The 21,186-nt window shown below is 45.1% G+C and overlaps 1 protein-coding gene across 4 annotated transcripts in view; it reads right to left on the reverse strand.

Moving 5' to 3' along the window:
- Nucleotides 1-21,186, reverse strand: part of ZC3H6 (zinc finger CCCH-type containing 6) — a 275,434-nt gene that overhangs the window by 93,852 nt on the left and 160,396 nt on the right. For all 4 annotated transcript variants that reach the window (XM_069234680.1, XM_069234679.1, XM_069234678.1 and 1 more), the window contains one exon: nt 3,366-3,610. In XM_069234680.1, the coding sequence (XP_069090781.1) occupies nt 3,366-3,610 (245 nt within the window). The remainder of the gene's footprint in view (nt 1-3,365; nt 3,611-21,186) is intronic.

Below are 21,186 nucleotides of genomic sequence, written 5' to 3' on the forward strand. Positions count from 1 at the left end.
TATTCTGCACATTGGAGATGAGTGGATTAATGTTAATTTGGGTACCGCAATGCACAAAAACATTTCACTTAGCAGCATAGCAGAAGCGTGTGGTAGGTCTGTGTGCTTCCTTAAGCATATCCACACACTTTTGTGGCAAATCAAGGCATCCAAACTCCATAACCACAAGAGCCAAATTGCTATGTTCAGCTGCCTGGAAGCCAGGTGACTGACACTGCTGCAGTCTTAAATGAGAAGGTCCACTCTGTTGAGGAGCTACTCATGTGTATGATTGTCTGGCCCAAACTGAAGACGCTAGGATGAGTGAAGTTTGCCTGAGCTCCCTGACCACAAATGGAATTAGTGGGGCAGGTGGAAAAGCGTGGGTAAAGGTCCCTGACTAAGTGCTCCACAGAGAATTCCCTAGGGATTTGGGGGAAAGGATGGCTGGAAACCAAAGGGAGGTGAAGCTTTGGCATTCTGCATGTTTTTGTTGTGGCAAACACATCTATGTCTGGTGTTCAACACCTGCTGAAATAAGGGAACAGAATTGCAAGTAGAGTTCTCACTCCTGGACTAGTTGCTGCATTCTGCTGAGTAGGTCGGCAAAGTGATTGTCAACTCTAGGCAGATATTCTGCTAAGAGATGAACTAAGTGATGGATGGCCCCACGCCAGATCTGTTGAGCTAAGGCTGATATAGGTGGGGAAGTGAATGCCTCTCTGCTTCCGAAGATAGAACATGGCAGTCTGTATGTACTAGAACTGTTTTGCTCTGAATCTGTAGGAGAAATGCTTTAAAAGCCAGCTGAATGGCTAACAGCTCCAAGCGACTGATGTGGTGATCCCCGAGATGAAGAAACCCCAGATCTTATTCTGTCATGTTGTTCAGATGTGCCCCTCGGGTGGTTAGGGATGCGTCCGTGGTAACCTAACTGGATACCATCCCACTACGGCAGCAAGGCAACTTCATGTCTACAGACAAGGGAGACAAGATATCTTCTTTCAACAGGAGTTCTGTACCTAAATCCCTTACATGATGTACCATTTGTTTTTAATTGAAATAATGTTCTGGATTTGGCAATGAATTCAGTAGTGTAATGACCATATTGATTAATTCTCCTAACTGGGTCCATTGATCCGCGAAAGAACAAATGTCTATACCTTCCATGTGAGTAGGGGCGACGTTCACATTAACGTCACACACACTGGTGATGTGTCAACGAACTACATACGGATGCTAGAAAAAGATAGGAGTGACTACAAATGCGATCAGTCTACATGTGGCACTCGCAATTAGTCACAGCCATGCACAGACATGCTTGGACAATGGCCTGCGGTTTACCGATTCAAAAGGTATTCCATCTCCCCCACTGCCGTACCAGCGGTTGGATTAGGAGTGTGGAGAGGTTGATTAGGAGTAAATGGGGGAATCGGGGTGTGGAAGAAGGTGGGTAGTAACCGCATCCACTGTGGGACCCTAACTCCTAAAGGACAATCAGTGCCCGGATAGATTACCCAAATATGGCTCCTACTTCTCACCAATGATAATGGATAAAAAAACACTCTATCCTACTGCCACCAATGTTTGATATGAGGGGAATACATAAGAGACACAGTGGTAGCTACCTGACTCAATTTGAAATCTTTGACGATCTTGGCATAAACACTGCACCAACGCACAATCCTTTATTAGTCGGAGCACAGTATTTTTAGAAACATTATTTGACTAAGTAAGGACTACTACTACTACTACTACTACTACTACTACTATGTGATCACAAAGTTGCCTTAATAAACCACCTTGGTTTTTAATGGTAACCTAAAACAAGCATCCTGGAACTGGTATCACCCCTCATGAGCCAAACTAGCTTCAATACAACCTGCCTGGCAGTTCAGACTGGACTGTTCCTATGTGGAGCAGTGTCAAGACTGATTTGCATATTGCTGGGTCTTACCTGCGGTGCCATGGTGGGCAAAAAAACGATGGATTAAAACCAGATCTCTGAGACTTGGGGTGAATGTTTGCATTGTTCAGCATTCTGTCCATCATCTATTCTTTTTGCATTTATTGTGTACAGTGTATTGTCACTTGTTCTCATTTAGAGGAAGTATGCCTCGGCATGGACCCTCTTCTACAAATACCAATCATTAAACTATAATGTTCTGCTTATGACAAACATTTGTTTTATCTCACCCTTAGTAAACACTAAAGACATGCAAGATAGGACTGACCTTGACATCATTATCTTACACTTTACCAACTGACAACAGACTAATTAGCCCATTAGCGATTCTTTGGCCCTGAAGAAGTCCCATGACCTGAATTGGCTATGAACAGGGCTGAAAAATGTTGGTTTAACATATACGAATTTGGCCACTGAGCCTGTATTCCATCCTAGTATTGTTTTTAACCATATCAGAGATTCACAACAATAAAGGTGATAGCTTGGGTTACTTCTAGATATTTGTAGTAATTTGCATCCCTCTCCGTTCAGTAGAACTTTCTTGAAGAACTCCCTCCCCTTTTTTCTGAGTTCGAGTGAGCCCTGATGGTATCAACTTACCAGAGTGGGGAGCGGTTGCCTATGATGAAGCATGCTGCAAGACGTGGGTAAGGCTTCCTCTTCAAATATGATTGGTGTCTCAGTAAGGAATCACATCTTCTAAAGCTCAATTAGGTTTGATATTAGGGTATTGGCTCTAGCTGCTTTAGCCACCAAACTCATTTGTGTTGCACTTGTCACTAAAGAGGATGTGTGTTGTCCTACCCCTTCTTCTCCGCTTATGTTTTTAGAGCTTTGGTAATTTAAAGCCCTCCCAGTGTTTACCATTCAACTGTACTGTACTGTTACTCTCCTGGAAGTAGGTGACTGCAACAATCTACAGTTAACAACCACATCATTTTCCTTTCACTACCAGACATTAAGCCTCATTATTTCATGTGTTCCGTTGCTGTGCATACAGGCTGTCATCATTAATAGAGCCTGATCTGATAATTCCATGGCCTGGAAGTCTATATTTATTATAGCTTGTTAGCCTCAGCAATATAAAGGTAATCCAATTGAGACAGTGTGTTGTAAGCACCAAAGTGGAATGAGCACTGTCAGTCAATGTCAGTGTATATGCCTCAAAAAGGCTTCAAAGCCCAGGGTGATGTCAAAGTTTGACAGCACGCTAGATCCGGAACAAAGCATCACTGTTACACTGAGTAATATTCAGATAACAAAACAATCTAGAAAAATATCAATGATGAGGAAATATAAGCTTCTTTCAGTACATGCCCCATCATCTCACATTTCAATTGGAAATGCCTAAACATAGATTTTAGCAAATACTGATTATTTCATAAATATTAATTTCAAGTGAACAGGGAAAATAGCTTACCTCCGTCCCAAAAGATGTTTTTCATCCCCAGATATTACTGGCTCATACATAGAAGGCATTTTCTTCTGTTGAATAGATATATCAGGGTCACCATTACCATCTTCAGAAAATGCAAAGGGATTTGGAGGGGTTGGTAAAAGTCCACAACCTGGAGGTGGCTTTGGAAAAGGTGCTAAACCACGCCTTCTCGCTTCCACTACTTCCATCTGCTCTTCATTTTGAGGTCCTTCTTCATAATTAAACACCTGAATGCAAAATGTTACATATTATTTTAAAACATGTAAAGAATAAGTCATCAAAAAAACATAAGTGACATCTGAGGATGATGTTTCTAGCGTGACCGAGCAACTCCATGGTTATTTATATTTTTTTTATTTAACTTACACCAGGCACATGGTGTATTCAATCACCTCTAAGATCATCAAATATACAAATGAACAGTGAAACAGATATATTCATCATGCCATCACTTGATTAAATAGTGCTTTTCTAAAGAGCCTCCTCGACCTGACTCAAGATGAAGCCAAAACAGATCTCTGCAGCCTCAGTTACTGACATGTAGAGTGAAGTATACATAGAGGAGTATATACACCAGTATTCAGAGCATGCATTTAAAAGACTCAATTTAATAAGTTTCCGCACAAAAAGACAATACAGCAATCACAACGAAGGCAAGAGAACATAACCCCTTGTGTGCATGGCCGAAGACACTATGCATTAGAACCAATAGCAAAGTCTAATGTCAGGCGAAACATGAGTGAAGTGGATCTAAATGTTTCAGGCTGCCTTGTTGCACAGCACCTTTTTAGGTAGGATTTTGGGTTGCTGCAATGGGTCTGTAGTTCTCTGACATACTCAAAACACTTTAAAAAAAAATATGCTTAATAAGTGTAGGAAGCTGGCTGCCTATGTAGTGTATCGAATGTAAAGGTACACTATGCTGATAGTCCAGGTGACCCTTATTGGTTTACAGGGGTTAAAATAATAACCACAAATGCTCTCTTTTGTGGTAGTGTGGGCGACCAGTTATGCTCATCAGAGGGTAGTGCTAAGCGTTTGTTGAACACACAGGGTCAATAAATTAGGCAAACACTTGAGAAGAAAGTCAAGACCAATTTACAAAAATAACAGATTTTGATATAATGTTCGAAACCACGATCATCTGAAAAGAGTAACTACTTTCGGAGTTAGGTTTTTACACCAAAAAAGAAATAGTTCCGATCTGAAGCATGAGCCTCAAATGCAGTAATGTTATCCTATGGGAGAAACATTCACTACATAGGGTCACTTACAACCAACATTTAGGAACGTTAAGGGGGGTGTGTAGTAGTAGCTAATGTGCTACTTACCTCTGGGGTCACATCACCCCCTATACAGCCACGTCCTGCAAGGAGTGGGCATAACACTGTTCAGAGTTCCTAATATCAGCATACACAAGATGGTGGAATTCTTTCATTTGTGTTCACTTCAGGTACCCCACCCTAGGGGTGTGACTAGCCAGACAGTGCATCACACCTATATGCATAGCTAATTTCCCATCTGTCCTGGTGCCAAATGTGCCTCAGAGCAGGGGGTGGCATTCCACAGGTCTATGGAAAGCCAGGGTCGGATATCAAAGTCAGTAGAGGCTTTGAATCCTTTGGCCTTGGTATGCTGATTTACTAGCCATCCTGCTGGAGGAGACAATAATACCTTTCAGAGCAGGCATTGTTTCTGGCCTCTGAGAGAGGGGGGCTCTCATCTACAGGGGGTCAGAAACTCAATGTGTGGCAGGCTGGTTGATACCAGTCAGCCAGCACACTAGCAAACTAGTAGATATCAGGGGGCATCTATAAGGTGCCCTCTGGGTGCATGTCATAATAAATCCAATATTGTCATCAGTATGGGTTTGTGAAGATGAGGTGTTTGATATCAAATACCATAGGTTTTAGAGAAGACATTCTGAAGCTGAATAACTAGTAATGACCAGAGCCTAGTACATATATGACTTATGTGCTCACTTGCAATTTCTAGCAATAGAACCAGACATCACAGGGGCACATCTACACATGCAGCTATGCCCTCACATGTGATATAGTGCACCCTACCTTAGGAGCTGAAGGCCTGCTCTAGGGGGTGGCTTACATCTAATACATGCAGTCTATTTGGGTATTGCAATGTTTTGTTTTCACAATGGTTTGCACCATTTTTATGCATTCTGCGATGTCAGTCTGCATGTGTTTTAGTGTGGGCTCCTCAGAGTGGCATAATACATGCTGCACCCGGTAGAAACGCTCTTTAGAACCCATGTCCTAGGTACCAATAGTACCATTTACTAGGGACTTTGGGGGGTAGCATCTGCTAACAGAAGCCCAGTTTCCTACAAAAAGCATGTTAACATTTAGCTTCTTACTCCCCAACATGAAAACACCTCAGCAGGGAGAGACAGATTTGTCTATTTAGTGACAAATGGCAAGCAAATCTTTGCAAATTTATTAGCGCCCATAGGAACCAAGAGACAATATAAGCGAGCTATGGGTCACTCTGGTGGAACCAAGTCCCACTAATGACAAGTTAGCAGCAGATTTCAGTTTATAGGGCTCCCAACAAGGGCCCTATTATCACTTTCTCATAAGCTAACCTAAACTGCAGCATGGGCAAGCCTCAGTGGGCCAGACCTACTATACCAGTGAGATGTCAGCAAAAAAAGGTAATACATTCAATGATAGCTCACCAGGCTGAGAACCCGCTGCAGAGCTGCTGGGTGTTGGTCATGAAAGTAACACTATTCAATTCCACCACATTTAAGGTTTCAGTAGGATTCCCAAAGCAATGGCGGTTTACACAGGTAGAAGAAAGAGGTGTCCCCTTGGCTAAAATCAATGATTATGGCGCCAAGATGCTATTGCGAGCGTACACTTGCCATATATATTATTTAAAAAAATATATACCCTGAAATTGTAGAGCCTTCTGCTGGTAACCTACACAACATGTTAGGGTGGCCTAAAGATAGACTCCTTTCATTTCTTGTTAGATTTGTCTTGGAAAAAGTAATGAAGGACAAGAACCTACAAATCAATCCATACACTTTCTATGCATCTTCGAACAGAAAAATGTCAGAGAGTCTAGGAATGTATAAGGAAATTGTGGTTGTTCTTACCAGTGGCAGGGCACTCTTACAGAAGCTGGGGGATAAACAGGGAATCGCTGGCAAGGATGATCCAGACCCACTGCAAGCCTGTCTCTGAAGCAGGGGTCTTCAAAATGGGAGGTGGGCACCCTAGGGTGGCCTCAAGTGAACACAGGGGGTGCTAGGCTCTGGCCAAATAAAGCATTCATGCTGACAGGGCTTGTTTTAAGCTGAATAAACTAAGCAGCAGTAAACTGCTCTGTAGTGGACCATCACTAACATGTATTGTTGTTTAAGTCTAAGCTGGGAGTAGGGGTCAAAAGGGAAGTTACTCCAAATAAACTTCACCCCCCCCCCCCCAACAATCACACTGTGGATACTTTTACACAATACTAAGGTCTGCCTGACCAGAATAGTACATTTGGCATCATGTATTTGATTGCATTTTTAAAAGAATAATAGAACTTAACAACAATGTTAAATAAAGTTAGGCATGTTTAAACACTGCCAATTTAACAGAAAAATTTAGAACAATTTGGAGGGGGGGCACGTATCCCTGTTTGGTATTTTGTTTTTGCTGGAGTTAGAACTCTGGGCACTTTACCACTGTTAACCAGTGCTAAAAAGTGCTAAATTTGAGGTGCTCTCTCTCTAAAACATGGTAACAGTCGCACACACCTGATTGGCATGTCTAATTTACTTGCAAGGCCCCAGTAAACGGTACTACACGTTTCCAGGGCTTTTAAGTTATGATACTAGTGGGCCTGTGGCATTCATTGTGTCACCCACTAAAGCAGCAATTTCAAACATGTCTCAGAGCTGCCAGTGCAGCCTGCAGTGCAGTTTTAGACTGCCATATCGACCTGAGAAAATAGACTTTTTGCCAGGCTTTGTTTTTAATACTTATAGTTCACCCTTATGTTAGACCCTAAAAACTCCTGAGGAAGGCTGCATCGTATTTAAGAAGGCAGACATGTGGGTTTAAGTTTTACACTGAAAAACTCCTGAAGTCGTTTTTCACTGTTAAAAGGCCTATCCCTTCCAAAGAATAACAGGCGGTTACTTTATTTCAACTTATAAGTGCGAATGTCAGATTGGAAGCAGAGAAATACTATTTACACCCAAATGAATTGTAATTTTGAATCCTCCTTAATGATCAAGCCTAATTTTACGCAAAAACTATAAAAATGGCAATGTTGGTGTTTTAATGCCCAAACTAACTCTGCCTTTCTGCCAGTAGCCTGGGTCTCATGAGTCTGCTGTTGTGGGCTGTATCTTGCTGCCAGGCAGTGAAATAAAGGGCTGGATCTAACCCTACTGACACTTGAAAGGGCCTTGCCTCTAGGACACACATAGGAACCTGACACTAAGCCTGTTCTTGCTTTTGTCCAACCAGACAGTTGGGAGCCAATCCAAGGAAGAACAGGGGAGCTGGCATGAACTAATTTGGCAGAGGAGCACGGGTTGCCACCACACAAAGGCTGCCAATGGGATCAAAGGTAGCACTCTCAAACCCCACTGCAAATTACTCCTGGATCTGTGGAAGACTCAGAATAAAGTCTGCCCTGCTACCATATGGATTGCCCTACTGCAAAAGGGAGGAAGATTAGCCCTGTTCTCTTGAAACCAGGACTGTCAGAGTGACTACATGTTCCCTTGAAACCAGGACGATCAGAGTGACTTTGTGAGCTAGCTGGCTGGCCTCCCATGTGAGATACAGAGATACAACAAGCTTAACAGGCCATGCACATGCCCAGTTGACCAATATCAACTGGACCTGCTTGACTGACTGCTGCTGGACCAGCTGGGGTGAGTGCTAGCCCCCAAGTGGTGCCCTTCCAGGTCCTGGACCCCTACTGTAGATCTAACATGTACTCCTCATACCTACCTGTAAAAGCTGGGACTTTTTCAGGAAATTGTGCTCTGAGGACCGTTAGGAGACCCGGACCTTCCTGCAAGAGGATCTGACGAAGGTGCATCATCGGTGGAATTTACACAGCCCGCTATGTTAGTATGTGCAGTAGCAAAACCTTTTCAGCGGGCCCTCTCGACGAACGTGTCTGCCCGTGTGGAGTCCTCCTTGAGCTGCAGTCTCATACCGATGAGGAAATCCAAGCCCCCGAAGGTAGAAATATTTACTGGGCTTGACTACAGCCAGCATCCAATCAATGATGACCTCCTTGGCCTGAAAACGCAGCCTTCCCACTGTTGACAGCTTTAATGAGGCTTTGTCCAGCAGCTCCCAGATGTAGTGGACCTCCTATTGACTACAGCCTATTGCTTTGCCCTGCTGAAATCTCTACCTTCTCAAAGACCGCTACAAGATATTATCTAAGTCTGAAGGCAACTCCTAGACCGGCATGATGCTGGTACTTGTAGTCGATCTGCGCTCCTTCGGGGTCAGACTTGACTTGTGACACTGACCCGGTTTCGCACGAACAGATAACCGCGGTATCGCTTTGGTTTTTTAGCAGTATTGTTCACTAAGAAACTTTAAGAAATCATAACTTTGGTTCTACTAATTGGTTTCGATTTGCTTTGGTGTCATTTTATTTATTACAATTAACTCTATCTTTCTAAATTTGTATGAGGTTTTTCTTCTGCTGCGCTTACACATTATTACTGTTTGTGTATGTATAAATACTTTACCCATTTCCTTTATATTAAGCTTGACCACTTCTGCGCCAAGCTATCAGAAGGTTGAGCACAGGCTAATTTAGGGATTTTCCGTGGTTCACTCTGACATGGATTGTGCTGAATATTTGAGTGAGGCTCCCATCTATCTCTAATAAGAACCTAATTAGTTACACTACTGATTTCTGTGCACCAGCAAATATGTACCCTGCCGGGTAGTGACAGGGGTAAGGATACTCAGTATAAAGGACCTTAGTTAGTGATAGCTCAACAGATTTAGTGGGCTTCTGTTTTCTGAGCTTCTTTGGCTAAGGAGAAACTTTGCACGATTTAATCTCACCTGATGGCTATTGGTAAGAATTACTCACTGGTGGCAATTAGTAACTATACGATGTCTGCAGCAATCTCTGTAGGAAACTGGTATTTTAAATTTGAGCAGAATAACACAGGGCAATTTAGTACAACATAAGATAAGCCATATTTCATCAGAATATAAGTGCTAAATAAAGACATATTTTAATCACTAACCTCCTATTCCTGGGCAGCTAGGTTAGGTGTAAATCATTTTTAACAGTGATACAGTCCTTATGGGTTACAACTGCAAAAAGAACAAGTGATGGAAGGAATGCTGAACAATGTCAAACATTCACCCCCAGTAGAGAGAGCTGGGCCTAAATCCATAGTTTTTTTGCTGCCCATCCCATTCCAGTTTGGACCCAGCCATATGCAAATCAGTCTTGACCTTGTTGCCCAAGGGAACAGTCCAGCCCGAACTGCCAGGCCAGGTCAGGTCTTCCCTGGTTTGGAAACAAGCATCCTGGACCGGGTTCGGGGTTTCACCTGTCATCAGCCAGGCTAGCCTGAATCCAGTGGCATGGGAAGCAGAGGACCCACGTCTGGGCATACCCTTCCCACTTAGGGCGACAAATGCAAAAAGAACAAGTGATGGACGGAATGCTGAACAATGTCAAACATTCACCCCAAGTACAGAGAACTGGGCCTAAATCCATTGTTTTTTTTGCTGCCCATGCCATTCGAGTTTGGACCCAGCCATATGCAAATCAGTCCTGACCTTGTTCCCCATGGGAACAGTCCAGCCCGAACTGCCAGGCCAGGTCTTCCCTGGTTTGGAAACAAGCATCCTGGATCGGTTTCGGGGTTTCACCTGTCATCAGCCAGGCTAGCTTGAATCCAGTGGCATGGGAAGCATGGGACCCACGTCTGGGCATACTCTTCCCACTTAGGGCGACAAATGTATAAAGAACAAGTGATGGACGGAATGCTGAACAATGTCAAACATTCACCCCCAGTACAGAGATCTGGGCCTAAATCCATCGTTTTTTTGCTGCCCATGAGTGTTTGCATTGTCAGCACTCCGTCCATCATCCTTTTGTGTTGCTAAGGTTGCCCTAAGTGGGAAGGGTATGCCCAGACGTGGGTCCCTTGCTCACTGTGCCACTGGAATCAAACTAGCCTGGCTGAAGAAGGGTGATACCCTGAAACCGGTCCCAGGATGCTTGTTTCCGGTCCAGGGAGGACCTGGCCTGGCAGTTCGGGCTGGACTGTTCCCATGAGAAACAGGGTCAAGACTGATTTGCATATGACTGGGTCCAAACTGGGGTGGCATGGTGAGCAAAAGAACGATGGATTAAACCCAGATCTGTGACTGGGGGTGAGTGTTTGCATTGTCAGCACTCCGTCCATCATCCTTTTGTGTTGCTTATGGGTTACAACTACACACCTCTATGAGTCACTATTTACTTGTGCTAGTCTGGATGTAAGTGTCTCTGAGACAAACTCTACAAGCTCAGGAACATGGGAGAGGAGAGGTAACAAAGAATCTCATAACACTCAACTGTTTCTACACAGTTAATGTAACTATCTCCACCGTCCAGGTATCTGGCCAGAACATCTTAACACCACACTTGGCTCTCATTAAATTCTTCTCTGAATCCTCTCTTGATTTTTCAGGTCAAGGTCAAGTGCCCTATCTTTGTCTTTCTAGTAAGTTCATCGCTGCCTGGTGGACTGACAAAGAGTGGATTCTTCTCCAGCCTCCACGGAGAGCCTTGCAGGGTACTAGAGGAAGGAACTGCACCCCATTGCCAACAATTCTTTTATTTATTTTTTGTGGTTCTGGTAAGTTCTGGGAAAATCAGTATTTTGTTTCTCTTAAGGAACCTGGTCAATTTTTATTTTTTAGGAAAAGGATGTAACATCTTCTCTCAGTTGCCCAGTCCCCAGATCAACGAAAATGGTCCAAATTTCTAACCTCTGGTCCTCTTATTGGGAGGCAAATTGCCCAATGAACCTCCAGCAAAGTTGCAGGATCAACTTTCATCATCATCTGTTTGAAGTAAATACTATGATGTCTTCACAAAGCACAAAACGAGAGATTCTCAACATTCTTGGCTATGTTGCCCTTACCATGTTGTCTAACACCTCAAACTCTCACTCCAGTTGGACCACTTAATTTGCTGAAATCATCACGACTTGCCAGTGCTCCTACCTGTTTACTGTTGCACTTTATGTTGGTCAACTCTCTTCTTGATTTCTTCTAGCCTCCCCTCAATCGCTGTCAATACTCTCCACTGTAAATTTCATATCCCTCAGCAATTCATATATCAGCATCTCTCATTGAGTCAGGCTGGTAGCAAAGGGTCCTCTGATCCACTGTTACTGGTCAGTCTGTGTTGATACCAGAAAGCAAGAAGCAAAGCAAAGAAGGCTTTTTTCCCCTGAGTATCTAATATTTGACCTCCTTTGGTGGCATGATTATAACAATACCACTATCACTAAACGTCTCCCTGTGGGTCTCATATAGGTTCAACTCCAAAGGTGTGTCATTTGGGGGTGACTGTCACTGATGACAGGCAGAATTCCAAAGGCTCCAAAGGCTTTTACGCCTTACCTTCCTCCCAGTTCAGAAAGAACCCTTCACTCCCTGCACTCACCAGAATGCCATATCAGGAGAGCAGCTAGGCACCTCCTGTCCACATTCCAAAAGTATATACAGGGGTATTGGGGGGTGGTCAAACTTCAAAGGGGCAGGATTTCCCAAACTCCTGTAACTAACAGTAAACCTTTTTTACTGGTAAAGTTCAGGTTATAAAACTATACTTGTAATGAGAGCAAGGTGGTGACCTATGTAATGATGAGCATTTTCTGAGATTTCTAGGCACATGGAAATGACACAATCAACCCCACCCTAAGAAATAAATAAGCCCCTGTTATTGTAATTCAGCGACAACGCCAAGAAGAAGCTGGGTCTCAAATTCAATGTGAATAAACATGTTTTAAGGGACTGGGACACATAATAAGAAAATATAATCCCAATCATAAAAATAAATGCTGATTTAGCTGTACCTGGGCACTGAAAGAATGGATACTCAACGTTCAAATGGCCATAGACCAAGGAGTTGGGATGTTTAAGGGTTTTAACCAAAGCTTCATTTATCAATCCAAGGACCAAAAGCCTGCCAGACAAAGAATTTCAATTTGCCAACACAGTTAGTCTACAAGGTATAACAGGTGTGTAGTAGTTAAAGCTGTTGGGTACTAAATAACATGAATGGTTTTCTCCTAAATGGTCTACTCTCTTCATAGTATTCCTGGGAGGTTGAGTGTCCAACTACACAGACTGAAAGTAGTTATGGGACTGCTTTGTTTCTTTGAGCACTAAAAGACTTTGCAAACTGTAGAACCCTTTTTCTGTCTCCATGTGTTTACCAGAAGCAGCATCAATCTTACAGTTTGGGATGGTATTTCCCTTATTTGTTTTGCATATTTAACAAAGTAGAGTTTGATGGGGTCTATGTGGAATTCAAACTGAGCAAAAGCTGCCATCATGTGTGTCCTTAAGGCATGTTATGCGGGATCTGTTTGAGCACGTTACACAAAATGCCTTTGACATACTGTGTTTAAACTAAAGACAGATGAAGTGGCCAGTGCATTTTAAAGCTATTAGTGAAAGGGGGAGCCACCCTTGGCTGAAATCGTTTGAACTTCTCTCAAATATAAGTGTCAAGGTCTTCCTTATTCTATGAGATTAAGAGTGTCTTCTGGGTTTACAGTATTGCTGTAGTGCGGGTGATATGTGGTTCTGATGAGAGCTAGAATCTCTTGGAGACCTCTTTAGAAGTTAATACAAATGTCTAGCAGAAATACACGAATATAAATAATCTGTACAAATGCAACAGAACCAATAATGTGGGTGCTGGAAGTCAAGTGAAAGCTCTAACCATTACTAGCTCCAACTTATATCTTTGGAAGTCCCCAAAGAAGGTTTCTTTGATGACAGGTGCCTTTGGGATTAAAGAGAGTTCGAAGTGGATCTCAACAGAAGACAAGTGCTGACTCCAAAAGTGCCAGAACAGGGAAAGAGATGAAAAAATAGACTTCCTTGGTAGAGTAACAGTTCTAGGAGTACATGGCTTGAGACAGGTCAGTTAGGGGGTAGTGTGATTAGAATAAACAGCAGACCTCATGAAATCAAAGCACGCAGCACCAAGCTTCCCATCCAAGTTTTCTGCCTGAACACAGAGTACTTTGCTTTAATGGATCTTTTTGTCAACCTCCCTGCTTATTTCGCTGGGAGCACGTGGGTGGCATTTAGTGCCTATTTACGAGAATTTCACCTATTTTATGGGTTTTTATTTGGTACACTGGTTACAACCTGTGAGTAAAACATAAGCAATTAATTAGTATTCATGTAGTATGCCATGCTCTTGAACACCTTACAAATTTGTTTAAAAAAAATAAAAAGACGAGAGAAAAAACGTATTCATCAGCTAAGCCTTACCATCACTATTCAATGATTTAGGGGTTGAAATATTTTTTTAGAAGCAACATATGTATCACATTGAGTTGGTAAATATGCTTCCTCTGTAGCAACAAGCTAGCAACTTACATAGCTCCCTCCTAGAACAAAGTACACTTCTTGCTCCACCCCTCTTGCTCTCAAAGACATCTGACTACAGATGTTACAATTAAGGACATGATGATCAGGGTATATTCAGGTGAGGAGGGCCTCCTACAGTCCCATTACTCAGTAACACCTTTCACACATTCAGCTTTCTTAACTGGCATGCTGGTGCGAAAACATGAAACTGAAAGTAGACCTAATGCTTCAGACAAAGGTATTCCAGGAGGTTTCTTGCTTTTTCTTAATGTTGACAGTACCTGTAAAATACTGACTGTATTGAAAGGTAGATGTTTTGCTTGCAAATTGAAGACAAACACTGCAAGAGCCAATAAATCAGGCATTGGTCACCAGCCTTTGGACTTTGTCAATGCTTATTTTGTCATGCTTTTTGCAAAACTATATTGGGAAGCTGCTGGACCCTCATTGCCCTAAAAACGTCAAAAAGTAAAAATAGTTTTCAGATTAAAAAAAAAAAAAACACTCATTGCTATTGAAGTCCCCTACACTTAAAAGAACTACTTCGTATGAGGATGTGCTTCTTGTAAAAGGACAGAATGCTGTCACTCAATGAAGTTAGCCAATGGCTTAAGTGGGCTGATCCACTGCTCCATGCTATAATTGTAATAATGTCAATAGGTCTTGGCTAACGCCAGAGCCAAAGATGAAGTACAAGAGATATATCTCAGCACTGAAAAACTCAAAACATGGTGACAGTCCACGTATGGGGGTTAGGAGTAAATCAATCAAAGGCAATGGGAAAGTGCCTAAGGAATTGTTGGTGGTCTGCAAAAAAAATGTTGCTGACAAAAAGAGATATCAGTCATGTTTCACCCACTTTAGGGCATGTGTATCCCTGAAAAAGGCCCTGGTGCCCCATTTACTCTGGTCATGGCTAACCATCCCAGGTTCTCCCCTTACCTCAGTCTTTAACTTAATATGCCTCTCTCCTACCTTCGGCACCATTTAGTTATACATAATGGTCCTCAGTGTGTGGTTGTTTAATTCTTTCTCTTAGATGAGGTCTCTGTAACCTAAAGTCCCTTGCTTTTCTTCTGTGTGTCATTCACACTCTCCCTCATTTATGGGCCATACTGGACAGTATGGAGAGGACTCCCCCCTCCCTGTTACACCCGCTCCCTCGTCCAATAATCTATTCCCCTTTAATGGTTGCCTCATACATACCCATCAAATCCCCCAAGGGCCCCTAGAATCTTTTTTTTTTTTTTTTATAGCGGAGAGTCTGGCTGATTCTCTGTCCCTGGTCCAGAATGCCACCCTGCTCCTGGATATGCCACAACATAGGCTACCTGGGACATGTGTTAGTAAACAAAAAAAGCCACCCACAAAGCATGGGTGGAAGCTAACACAGTGGCTGGTCATTTGTGACAACAAAACTACACAATTTGTTGAGTCTAATCACAATGGGCCCCTGACTTGTGAGGTGAAGGACCACTGCATTTGTGTGTATCCTCAATGAATCATTACTGATATTTGGGATTCTTACTGAATCACTATTAGAAGCCGGGGACCCCATGGTAAGCAATTTCTGTAATTTGAACCTCAAAACTAAACACAAAAATACAAAACCAAGTGTACTTCAAACAAATGCTTGAATATAGAAATATTTTATTTCATTCACAATCAAACACAGAAAAGGTATTCACATTTTCAAATTTGCCGATGTATCTGATATAGCTTATTAATTTAAATCATATGGACCTTGGACCACAGGTTAAAAACCAGCGGCCTACCGCAGACAGCCTATATGCGCTCCACAAAAAGGGGCGGTTGGGGGCGTCCCCTGCTCCACCGGCCGGGGTCCGACCGGCTGTGCATGGGGACCTCATAGGTTAAGACCCGCAGTCCACAGACCTGACCCCAAGGGACTTTGTTCCCTAGCTCTCCCAGTCAATCTTTAGTTCCCCTCCTCTCCTTCCCACTTTCTTTTTTTTTTTTTTCTCTCCTCACTTCTTCACTCTTCCCTTCCACCACTCATCTCTATTCCCTCCCCTTCATCCTTCCACCCTACTCTCTCCTACATCCACTCCTTTACCCTTTTCTTTTTCTCCCCCTCATCTCTATCTCTTCCCCCATCTCGTAAGGGACTGCCCGATGTCCGCCAGCTCTCCCTCCCCTCACCCTTACCCTTACACCTACCTTAGACTACCTCTGCTATATACGGTGAGGGACACCTCCTTAGTCCCTACCCGATCAGCTCTTGTCTGCGTGGTAGCTTTCTTCTCCCCCTGTCATTATACCCACTCCAATTGTCAGCATGTCGGGAATCACTTTCAACTCGGCACACCTACTACAGATCCTCTCTTGAAACGTGCGTGGCTAGACGAACTATGTTAAACAAAAGAAGGTGCTGTCCTACCTTCAATCGAAGAGGGCGGGCATAGCTCTAATTCAGGAGACCCATCTCGATAGAGTGGAAACCAGCAAACTACGCCGGGATTGGGTGGGAAGGATGCTTTTCACTTGTTGCTCAGCACCACAGGAAGCAGGAGGCGGCACCCCTCGCAAATGCGGAGTAGCAATACTACTACGCAGATCCCTACCAGTCACGGTCATCAAAACGTGGGATGACCCAAAGGGGAGATATGTATTTGCTAAATTGAAAGTGGGGGACACCTTTCTCTACGTGGGCTCTGTGTACGTGCCAACCGGTACCAAGCGGCTGTTTTTCTTGCAACTAAATCGCCTCCTGACCGAAATCGGGACGACCCGCTTCATCATAGGGGGAGACTGGAATCTGGCTCGGGATGCAATACTAGATAGGAAGAGCCCCCTAGATGCGGGTAACAACCATGACAGGACGTTACTAGCAGATGTGATGGCTGACATGGGTTTAGTTGATTACTGGAGACTAACCCATCCAACGGACAAAGAACATACCTTCTTCTCACCCGTCCACGGCACTCAATCTCGCTTGGACTACTTTATGGTGTCACATACCGTAGTAACCAAACTACAAGATGCGAGTATACTGGATAGCGGGCTATCCGATCACTCTCTTATCCTGCTGTCGATCCGAACGGGTCTCACATCTGGTCGTAGACCATGGCGTTTCACAGTGCATCGCTACCGCTCCCTCCAAGGGAAGCAGCAACTGCGGACCCACTTGTCCACATACATGGCTCACAACGCACCGTGGCCTCCAAGCGGATCCTCTGGACGGTTGCGAAGGCGACCTTGGGAGGCCAAATGATGCGTGATACGGCACTGGCCAACAGAGATAGGGTGGCCCACCAGAGGACCCTTGAAGATGACATACAGAATCTTACCAGGCAAAATACACTGCCCAGCTGTCTCTTGCGAAACGTCGATCTCTAGAACAAGCCCGTATAGCAACCACAAGCTCTACACCTCACAGGCCGAATAATCATTGCAACGCTTGCGCGGTCGACATTACAAGGCGAAAAGGCTGGATGGCTGTTAGTGGCTCAGCTCCGCCAAAGGGAAGCTGCCTCTGCCATCCCGACCATTACATCCTCCACAGGAGAGATACTAACATGCCAACACCCCCTCAAGACTTTGTAAATGAATTTGCAGCCTTTTACCAACATCTCTACACTCCGGAAACGGTGGCAAGCACCGCTCAAATAGAGACCTTCCTCACCGTAGCCAATCTAACACTATGACGCACTTCGGCCTTGGAGAACAGTTCATCTTTAAAGTTTGTTTACTGTATGACCACCCCACAGCGCAAGTCAACTGTGGGGGCTTCCTATCAGATCCGTTCCACATCAGAAGGGGCACGAGGCAGGGTTGCCCCCGTCCCCGCTCCTGTTCCTATTCCTATTGGCAATGGAACCTCTGGCGGCTACCATCCGTCACTCTCAGCAGATATCAGGCATCCCCCTCACAGGCGACATCTCGAAAATGAATCTCTATGCAGATGACATTCTACTGACCCTAACCGACTTGCAGAGATCTCTACCATTGTTACTGACAACCATAGAAGGTTTTGCGATCCTGTCTGGTTACCGGGTGAACTGGGATAAGTGCGAAGCGCTTCCAATCTCAAGGATGACAACGAGAGCTGCAATCCATGGCCTCCCATTCTGCTGGTCCCAGACTCGCCTCAAGTACCTGGGAATCTTTGTCAATCGAGGTCTGGGGTGCATGACTGGGCACAACCTGGACCCTCTTGTGTCTCGCATGAAACAAGACTTCGCAAAGTGGTCACTCTTGGGTCTCTCCATATGGGGCAGAATGCAGGCGGTTAGAATGGACACACTCCTGCGCTTTACATATGTCCTGGGCATGCTTCCCCTGTCAGTGCCCCTCTCCACGCTTAGGTGAGAGCCTTTGTTTGGGCGCTCCACGCACCCATGATTAGCGCCGGCATAAATACTTGTGCGTCGGTCCTGTGGGGGTCTTGGACTCCCCTCAGAGGAACACTATTCCCTAGCTCTACAGTCATCCCAACTGGCTTATATGCTACCCAGAACACCTGATCCTCTGCAGTGGGTGTCCACAGAGAGGCTCTTGCTGGCCCGTCACAAAGGATTTGGAGGCCTGTATAATGCAGGCTCTTTGCAGCCCAGTCCAGCTAATCTGATCCTAATGGCAACACGTATGGCATGGCGAAATGCCCACTGCCTACTAGGAGTGCATCCCTCCTTGCATGCCGAAGCCCCCATAAGGGGTAATGACAGTATCAAAATAGGGGGAATTGCTCTGAAACGGCCTCAACGGAGCATGGCCGGTATCAACTGTATAGGCCAGGTCACTGAAGGAGGTCAGCTCAAGTCGTTTGACAAACTAAGAGAGGAGTTCAACATCCATCGCAGCCAAGAATGGCACTATTTCCAGCTTAAGCATTGCCTACGCCGGGATATGGGAACCTCTCCCTGAGAGATCAAGGCCTCACCAATCGTAGCTTATCTGCAAATGTGGGGCCGACACAGAGGTGTATTGGCTGGCCTCTACGAGGTGCTAGTGAGCCATCTTTACTCGCAACCCCTCCTTGGAAAGCTACGATACAAGTGGCAAACTTGACTAGGGATTAACTACACTTAGGCGGACTGGTCTGATATCCTGGATGCCCATGATAGAGGTACTCGGGAAGCCCGCCTGAAGTTCTGTCTTTTTAAAGTCCTTCATGACTGGTATTGGACCCTGTTGAAACTACATAGGGCGGGTCTCCTGCCACACGCAAACTGCTGGCGCTGCGCAGAACCTCGCTGCGACCTATTACACGTCATATGCCATTGTCCATCGTTACAACCCCTATGAGACGCGTTGTACCACACCTTGGCGGACTCCCTACCGCTACAAAACCCGCTCTCCCCATCGCTCATTCTCACCCATGACACACAACCCTTTCCTACCCTATCGTGACTGCAATAGAGATTACTCCACACGGCACTTGCAACAGCTAAAATTTGCATCCTCAAGACACTGGAGATCCAGCACCGCCCCAACCCCAGCAGAATGGATGACTACTATGATCCAAACTGCTGCACATGAACAGGTTATTTTCAATTTACAGGACCAGGCGGCCCTGTTCACGGCAGTCTGGAACCCATTTCTTACATGACCGTCACTGTCACAATTTTCTTCACTATTGCTCGCTCCCCCCCCCATTAGCTGGCAGGTTGTCGGTGCCCTATTCCTCCCCACCCCCCCCCCCCCCTCGTAGCCTTCATCCTGTTTTTTTTTTTCTCATCTGTAAGGAAATGCCTCCTTGGCATGGTTGCCCCCTGACTTTTTGCCTTTGCTGATGCTATGTTTACAATTGAAAGTGTGCTGAGGCCTGCTAACCAGGCCCCAGCACCAGTGTTCTTTCCCTAACCTGTACTTTTGTATCCACAATTGGCAGACCCTGGCATCCAGATAAGTCCCTTGTAACTGGTACTTCTAGTACCAAGGGCCCTGATGCCAAGGAAGGTCTCTAAGGGCTGCAGCATGTCTTATGCCACCCTGGAGACCTCTCACTCAGCACAGACACACTGCTTGCCAGCTTGTGTGTGCTAGTGAGGACAAAACGAGTAAGTCGACATGGCACTCCCCTCAGGGTGCCATGCCAGCCTCTCACTGCCTATGCAGTATAGGTAAGACACCCCTCTAGCAGGCCTTACAGCCCTAAGGCAGGGTGCACTATACCATAGGTGAGGGTACCAATGCATGAGCATGGTACCCCTACAGTGTCTAAACAAAACCTTAGACATTGTAAGTGCAGGGTAGCCATAAGAGTATATGGTCTGGGAGTCTGTCAAACACGAACTCCACAGCACCATAATGGCTACACTGAAAACTGGGAAGTTTGGTATCAAACTTCTCAGCACAATAAATGCACACTGATGCCAGTGTACATTTTATTGTAAAATACACCACAGAGGGCACCTTAGAGGTACCCCCTGAAACTTAACCGACTGTCTGTGTAGGCTGACTAGTTCCAGCAGCCTGCCACACCAGAGACATGTTGCTGGCCCCATGGGGAGAGTGCCTTTGTCACTCTGAGGCCAGTAACAAAGCCTGCACTGGGTGGAGATGCTAACACCTCCCCCAGGCAGGAGCTGTGACACCTGGCGGTGAGCCTCAAAGGCTCACCCCTTTGTCACAGCCCAGCAGGGCACTCCAGCTTAGTGGAGTTGCCCGCCCCCTCCGGCCACGGCCCCCACTTTTGGCGGCAAGGCTGGAGGGAACAAAGAAAGCAACAAGGAGGAGTCACTGGCCAGTCAGGACAGCCCCTAAGGTGTCCTGAGCTGAAGTGACTCTAACTTTTAGAAATCCTCCATCTTGCAGATGGAGGATTCCCCCAATAGGGTTACGATTGTGACCCCCTCCCCTTGGGAGGAGGCACAAAGAGGGTGTACCCACCCTCAGGGCTAGTAGCCATTGGCTACTAACCCCCCAGACCTAAACACGCCCTTAAATTTAGTATTTAAGGGCTACCCTGAACCCTAGAAAATTAGATTCCTGCAAACTACAAGAAGAAGGACTGCCTAGCTGAAAACCCCTGCAGAGGAAGACCAGAAGACGACAGCTGCCTTGGCTCCAGAAACTCACCGGCCTGTCTCCTGCCTTCCAAAGAACTCTGCTCCAGCGACGCCTTCCAAGGGACCAGCGACCTCTGAATCCTCTGAGGACTGCCCTGCTTCAAAAAAGACAAGAAACTCCCGAGGACAGCGGACCTGCTCCAA

This window comes from Pleurodeles waltl, chromosome 5 (genome assembly GCF_031143425.1).
Source record: "Pleurodeles waltl isolate 20211129_DDA chromosome 5, aPleWal1.hap1.20221129, whole genome shotgun sequence".
NCBI classification, from domain to species: domain Eukaryota; kingdom Metazoa; phylum Chordata; class Amphibia; order Caudata; family Salamandridae; genus Pleurodeles; species Pleurodeles waltl.